Genomic DNA, 7,402 nt, shown 5'->3' with positions numbered 1-7,402 from the left:
TATCTTTGTAAATGTTGTCTTAACTATAAACTAATACTAAACATGTAAATGAATTCTTATCTATCTTATCTAGTAACTTTCTTTGATTACTTCTACAGCTGATTAGTCTGCGAAATAAATAGACATAATGGTCTATACCTATTTATGGATAAGAATTCAGGATATTACTATATAAAGTAATTTCCTCCAAATATTATCTACCTTTTAGATAATATATTAATTAACAACCTTTAAGTGTTAATTTCATGTAACGATACACCCCGTTACACTTAATGCCAATTGCTTTAACGTGCTATCCTTCAAATGTTGGGTGCCGTTTAGATGCAACTGTGTCATTGACCTTGTCTATTGAGTGGCAAATATGATAAGGCACATTATTTTGCCTCGTCGAAATGAGTGATAAAGCAATCCACGACGGCACAAGCAACGATGGCTCACTGTGGACAGCGCATCGGCAAGTTGCATGAAGTTTGCAAACACAGTGGGCTTTTTCTTTCTGATGTAGCTAAATACGATGGATCTTATAAGAATCCCAAAGCATCCTAAGGATCCAGCATTGTAAGAGCGCAATCAAACTAAGCAAATTGAATAAAGACCTATTCGTTGCCATCGGAGGCAGATAGTGCAGTTAATAATTTATTCGCAGCATTAATACATTCTACAACAAACAATGCTATATATTTATAAGACGTCAACATTGAAAGTGAAACGGGATCGTGCAATGATGGGCTTTCAAGATAATAAGGGTGGTGACAACGGCAACACTTTTAATGAAAAATATCACAGTGATGCAGAGGGACCACCACGAAAAATGTCCCGTTTAAGAAAAGACATTTGTAGCAAACCAACATTCGTAGCTTCAAATCAAGATATAGTGAGCGCATTCGCGGACTCTGGAGAGCATCATCTTTGTCAAAGAAACACAGGCAAAGTAGTCGCACAACTCCGAGCAGCGCGCGCGATTCGCGACTCTCCAAATGCCATTACATCTGCCGCCGATGCTCTTACTGTTCGCTCAGTTTAGCCCAAATTTGCAGCCCAAATTAATCAGATCATAGGCTCTTAAGCACATGATGATGATGCATTGAAGCCGAATCCCGCAAGAGGAATTATGCAAGAAGTTCGAGATTCGATATCAAACGCCCTGAAAATTATGCACTTGTTGATGAGCTCTCAAATTTTGGAGAATGTCAGCTCAATTGCAGCAGTGAAAGTAAAGGTTGCCTTATCTTTAAGCTGCTCGAGCTCTAAAATGCACAGATCAGGTTATAAATTCTGTAGATCACGCTCGTCGTGCTCTACATCAGGTACATAGGCTGGAAATTGCCGGCGCCATTGACCAAATTTCAAGTTTGGTAGTATCGCTGAAGCCGATGTGATCTTAGTGCCTATTTTGGAAGAACTTTCTTCGAAATTTGCTGGAAAATCTGAGAACCAATCCGTCGTAGATCATCTGATTGGTCATGGTATTACGCAATCGAATTCCGGGCATATTGGCAATAGCATTGCCCTTTTACGTGCTGCCAAAGCAATCCGAGATATGGATATAGTAGTGATATCGGGCACGCAAGCGATGGCGTTGAATAAGTGTGTCTACCCTCACATTGGTTTGCGATCGATCGTTTCTTAGAGCATCGATTAGCAGAGAATGAAGTTGATGACAGTATCGTCGGCTTACATGACAAGTTTAGTGAGTTGGAAACTGGCGGACGTAAGAAATTCATGAACCTATCAGCGCACCATGTACAGACGGCGAGATGCAAATAACAGTACTTGAGCGCGCAGCCCACCAGCTGAGGCAGTAAGTAATAGCTCGGCGATAAAAACTTTGGCTTTAATTGGAGACGAGGTGGCGAATTTTGTTGACGTAATTACAAACGAAGCGACTGAGTATTCAAATGAAGAGCCGTTTGTTACTTAATTTTAGGAAAAGCTTACGTATCGAAGCCCTTGAAGCCGTTAAAGCCATAATATTAGGAAAGCTCAAATTTCTTCAAGGCAGTTAAAAGTTGACTTAACGGTGATGTTTTTGTGTCCACGTCTCATATTCTTGCATAATCTAAACAGATAATCTCATTTTTCTTTTTAGCAAGAGCAGCAAAGACAGTGATGGCTGACACAAAGTTTGCCAACCCGGTGTGTGCACAAATTGAAAGAATTTGTGAAGTGGCCGAGAGCAAGAATGTCAAACTTCCTGCGGTAACTATTTTTCTATTCTCTTTCATATATAAGAGCTACTTTAAAATATGTATTGTCAATTTTTAGAATCCTTACTCGGTAATTTACGAGATCGCCACAGCGCTATATTCGTCAAATGGGGATGAACAAGTTAGGATTATTCTTGTCTTTCGTTCCCATTTGTGCAGTTCTAACGTAACTCTTGTATGCTGAACAGGATGCGATAAATAATGTTTCATCAAAATTTGGTCGCAACAAGCGGTCACCTCCATCCGATTCCAACCAAAACAATAAGAAGACGAAGCAGGCCAGTAAAGACGAAGGCGAGTCGTCATTGGCTCCTCACAGGACCATAAGTCTGCTGAGAGAAGTTCGTGAACAGAAAGCTGTGAACTCGGCTAATCAGAAGATCGCGGATGCATTTGCTGACTACGGTGAAGATCAACTGGAACATGGACATACCGGCAAGGGAGTATCTCATCTCCGAGCTGCATCGAGCATTCTTCAACATCCGGATGCTATCAAGTCATATAAGGATGCGCGAGCTGTCCCAATGGTGGGCGAGAAGCTTGCTGCCCAAATTGAGGAAGTATTGAACACGGGCAAGCTTCGAGACGAGACTAGTGAGCAAAATGTAAGCTCAGATGTGAATCAACACCAAAGACCTGAGTTAGTATTGGAGATTCACAATTCTCGAGCAAATCGCCCCGGAAATCAACACTTGGTTGATGAATTAACGAAGTTTGGCGAACATGAGCTTTACTTTGGAAATTCCGGAAAGGGTGTTAGCCATCTTCGTGCTGCTCGTGAAATTCAACTCACTCCAACCTTGATTAAGTCAGGATCAAGCGCCGTATCGAATGTGCCGTTGGTCGGAGAAGTGATTGCCGACAAAATTGATCAAATTTTGAAGCATGGGCGCATAGTGAAAGACGTCGGCGAAACGACCGGCTCTCGAGGTCGCTCTCGTGGTGGATACACAGTGGCCCCAATTGTTAAAGACTTGCGCGAAAACCCAGCCAAGTGCTCTGAAAACCAACCAATTGTGGACGCTTTGGTCGATTATGGCGAAAGTCATTTGTATTCTGGCCACAGAGGAAAGGGAATCTCGCACTTGCGTGCAGCTAGAAGCATTCGAAGCGCAGAAACGGTTGTCAAGTCGGGACAACAAGCGATCAAGGATATAGGGATGGTTGGCAGAAATGTAGCGAAAAAAATTGATCAGATATTGGAAACGGGCCATGCCGATAGTGACGAAGATTACGAGTATGATGTTGATGAAGAAGAAGATAGCGACTATGGTGAGGAATATCGTGAATCAGAAGAGCCTCCTTTAGTTCAAGAAATTGTGAGCAAGCGAGCTCGAATGGAGAAGAACCAGCCGTTGGTGGATGCTTTGGTCAAATACGGTGAAAAGGAGTTGCACAAACGCCACACTGGTCGAGGTACAGCTTTCCTGCGAGCAGCTCGTCGTCTTCGTGACGCTGATACGGTTGTCAGTAGTGGAGAGGAAGCGAAGCAGCTGGGGCAGATTGGGGATAAGGTGGCCGAGTTTTTGAGCAACAATTTTGGTTCGTAGAGATGAAAATGAGGAATCGACCTCTCGAGGCCATGACATCTTTACTAGGTTCCAGTCTTTTTTAATACATTTTTTTATTTACTTTTTATCACGAACTTGAACATATTCAAGATAACATAAATCTGCGCTAGCAAATAGAGACTATAAATTTTGTAACCTTCAGCTTTTAGAGTAATCGCCCACACAAAAAGTTAGTATTCTTGCTCCACTCCGCATCTGATCGCGGAAACAGTTTTATCAATGATGCAACGCAAAGTGAGCAACGTTGCTTGAATTAATAAGACGCTTCGTGAGCCCGTCAATCAGGTCTAGCATTAAAAAAAGCTGAGATTTAGCCGGAGTTATTTCAGTACTTTTTTTTCAGGGAATTCCAGCTGATACTGGAAAATTTGCCGTAACGGAAGCCGAAATAATACGTGAGTCGTACCTTTTTTATCGAAGAATTTCTAATCACGTTTTAATTCACCGAGATTATAAGAAATTTGATCCCTTTAAAATTCCGCACCAATATTGAAACATGGAATGCTGTCCATCTTCGTCGTTGTTGAAAGCTGCCACTTTTGAAGTGGACGATGCAATAGCTGAGTCTATAGCCTTCGTGACGACCTACATGCGAGCAGTTGAATCTCGTCGTGAAGACCGAATTATCAATGACCCTTTTGCCGAACCGTTAACTCGGGAGCAACAGTCAAAAATCGAAAAATTTATGGTGGAGATTTTAAGTGAAATCTCGTCAGACCTACCAAATACGATTGCTATACGTACGCGCTATCTGGATGAAGCGCTGCATCATCGTGACCCCCGAATAAAGCAAATTGTGATTCTTGGCGCAGGTCTCGACGCTCGTGCTTACCGCCTAAATTCACTTCGTGGTTCACACGTGCTGGAAATCGACCAAAGTGGTGCACTATTCGAATACAAAGCAAAAGTTATGGCAGAATTACACGCACCACTTGTTGCTCAAAGTGTCGATTGTATTACTTCAAATTTGGTCGAGGCAGATTTAGAAGCAAATCTGATGGGTCATGATTTTAATCCCACAATGCCAACATTTTGGGCCATGGAAGGGGTAATATCGTCAATGGAACGGCCAAACATTTTAGAGCTACTGAAGGCTATCGACCATCTTTCGGCTCCTGGAAGTGCATTCTGGGCGGATATTCCAGGACAAATTGTTGTCGCCGATAAAGAATTGGGAAATGTAGCGATGAAGTACGGCGAGGACAATCCAATGAGCGGAGTGTTTTGCGAAATTTCTTGGACGATGGACATGCAAGCATCGCTAAAAAATGCCGGGAAGCATTTTGCCCGCAATTGGACTCCACCGCTTTCTTCGACGTCTGGGCAAACAATTCCTTTTTCCTTTGTAGTTGGTAAAAAGCCGCTATAAACGGGGTGACGAATTAGGAGATTGCTATGAGCGAAGCTTTCGTACTTTTCCTTAGGCTTTTTGTACCACCTGTGTTTTGGCTTTAATGTTTAGCAAGCATCTAGCTTAAAGATACCTTTGGATTTTAATGTTTAGCCAGCTATTTAATTTTGTCAAATCGAGGGTCGTTTCTCGTTTTCATGTACGTTTTCGACACGACTTTGCTCGACGTTGCAGTACAAAGTACATTTTTTTTCTCTTTTTTAAAATTCTCATTAAATATTTCTCTCAATTTTGCACACTTGTCAATTAACATTTACACATGTAACGGTGTGTATCGTTACATGAAATTAACACTTAAAGTGTAGGCGGGCACGTCGTAATGCGGCCACGCTCTACTTAGGCACACACCCTAGCACAGCGAGGAAGCGGTTAAACCTCGGTACTGGGCGTGGGGCACTACACTCTTGAGCGTAGTGTCCTAACTTTTTGATTTCCATATGAGATCGATTCGAGATGAGAATGCGCCCTTGATAATCAACGCCCATTCGCTTGAGCTCTTCGAGCTCATTTAAAAAACTTGGCAAGTGCACAACCACGCCATTGCCAATAACGTTAATGGCGTTGGGATTAAGAATCCCGGACGGCACAAGGTCACCTGTTGAGAACCTTGCTGATTAAGCAAGGCTACCTTCTCCTTCACCTCGTCAAGTTCATGTTGATGAACTTGGCGAACACATCGCGATGTTGTCACAGAACCTCAAAGAACGGACTGTCTCTCAAGGCATCCCAGCCTTGAGCAGCGTACCGCTTCTTTTTGTCCGTTTTTAGGACGCTCCCGTCCATTGTGGACGACGAGCAAAAATCCACCAAGTTCTCTTCTGGAACTGGTGCGACTATTTCGTGGATCTTTCCTTCCTTTAATTCGGCAAGGAACAGATCCCACGACATCTCCGGGAGATTTACTATCTCCTCGGCAGATTTAAAGACTACCGGAGCACCTCAACTAAAGATGCCTCCGCAATTTCGTCTTCGACGGCCTCGAACACCTCGTTCGAAGGCCCGTCCTCTTCATTAGAGACTGATCCAAAGGTTACTCATTTAGACGTGCCTTTGATCGTCCTAATCTGTTGGGTACTCGTTTTTCGAGTTACCACGACCCTTTTCTGGGAAGCGGGTGTCGTTGCACTCCTGGCTAACGCACCCCATCCAGCCGCACCAGGCTCTAGGCACTGTGCCGGTTTATGCGACGCATGATTTCTTGTCAGCTCGCCGTCTACTGCCACAGGCTCTCGGCTCTGTGCAGGACATTCGGACGCATGACTACTTGTCATCGTCCTATTCACTACCTCAGTCTCTACGAGCTGGGTAGGAATTGGTAACGTTTGACATCCCGTCAACGCACCCTCAACTGTGTTCGACACGACATCAGTTGCATACGCCTCTCGCAGGGCTTCTCTTGCATGCAGTGAGGTAGTTGTGGTGGGCGCGTTAGCGACCTCACCCAACACACTTAGAACTCTGGTTAAGTATCGTCACGGGAGCGGTAATCCGTCTCCTCGTGCGCACTTACCAAGTAGGAAGTAGTTTTCAGACTGATTTATATTTAATAGAATTAAATACAAATACCTATTTTTACCAATTAAAATGTTATCTCTATAGATATCATTTAATATGTATTGCGAGCGTATCTTTATAGATACCTCGCGAAACGGATGACGCTAGCCGTCATCACGGATGACGCTGGGCGTCATCCCTCCTAATGTGAATGCACCCATGTGCATCACATCCACAAGGGTTGGTCACAAATGTGCACCCGAGTGTTGGGTCTAATTACTATTATTTAGTAATTGACCATCCCCGTAAGTACACCAAGTGTATACTTAACGGGGATTGTGTAATATTAGGGCAACTTTAGCCCGTTACACCATCCCCCTCTTTAAGAACGAATTTACATTTTTAAATTCGTCAAAGAGGAGGGAGGAACTGCGAGCACCTTTACGCGCCGCTAGGTCACTCGATCACTCTAGCGCACGTGTTTCCATACACGGCGCCCAAGATGCCACCTAAAAGGGGCCACGTTGGGGGTCGTCTGCGAAAACGCCCACTCAACCTCACACTAAGCGCACGCGCCGCGTTAGTTCGCCGGCCGTGTCTAATGCCTTAGTCGAAATGCCGACAGCCACTGCGGCTGTTGCGTTAACAGGGCTAAAGGATCCATCTCACTTTAACAGTGAGGATGTTGATCCGTCGCTCATTGTCGACTACAATGAGTC

General features: G+C 43.9%; 3 protein-coding genes across 3 annotated transcripts; all 3 read left to right on the top strand.

Moving 5' to 3' along the window:
• Positions 1 to 670: 670 nt before the first annotated feature.
• On the top strand, positions 671 to 1,024 carry CCR75_008032 (uncharacterized protein; the record flags this gene model as incomplete). Its single annotated transcript, XM_067966087.1, has 1 exon — positions 671 to 1,024. One exon carries the CDS (start codon positions 671 to 673, stop codon positions 1,022 to 1,024), a length of 354 nt encoding a protein of 117 aa, XP_067814987.1.
• Positions 1,025 to 1,111: 87 nt separating this feature from the next.
• Positions 1,112 to 3,757, top strand: CCR75_008031 (uncharacterized protein; the record flags this gene model as incomplete). The annotated part of the gene is given in 5 exon segments (XM_067966086.1): positions 1,112 to 1,307; positions 1,371 to 1,607; positions 2,108 to 2,199; positions 2,266 to 2,382; positions 2,396 to 3,757. 5 exon segments carry the CDS (start codon positions 1,112 to 1,114, stop codon positions 3,755 to 3,757), a joined length of 2,004 nt encoding a protein of 667 aa, XP_067814990.1.
• A 517-nt stretch (positions 3,758 to 4,274) lies between these two features.
• On the top strand, positions 4,275 to 5,147 carry CCR75_008030 (uncharacterized protein; the record flags this gene model as incomplete). Its single annotated transcript, XM_067966085.1, has 1 exon — positions 4,275 to 5,147. The coding sequence occupies one exon, from the start codon at positions 4,275 to 4,277 to the stop codon at positions 5,145 to 5,147; it is 873 nt and encodes a 290-aa protein (XP_067814989.1).
• Between the last annotated feature and the right edge of the window lie 2,255 nt (positions 5,148 to 7,402).

This window comes from Bremia lactucae, linkage group LG3, assembly GCF_004359215.1.
Source record: "Bremia lactucae strain SF5 linkage group LG3, whole genome shotgun sequence".
NCBI classification, from domain to species: Eukaryota; Oomycota; class Peronosporomycetes; order Peronosporales; family Peronosporaceae; genus Bremia; species Bremia lactucae.
The sequence above is the reverse complement of the archived record's forward strand: the minus strand, read 5'-3'. Positions and strand labels throughout refer to the sequence as shown.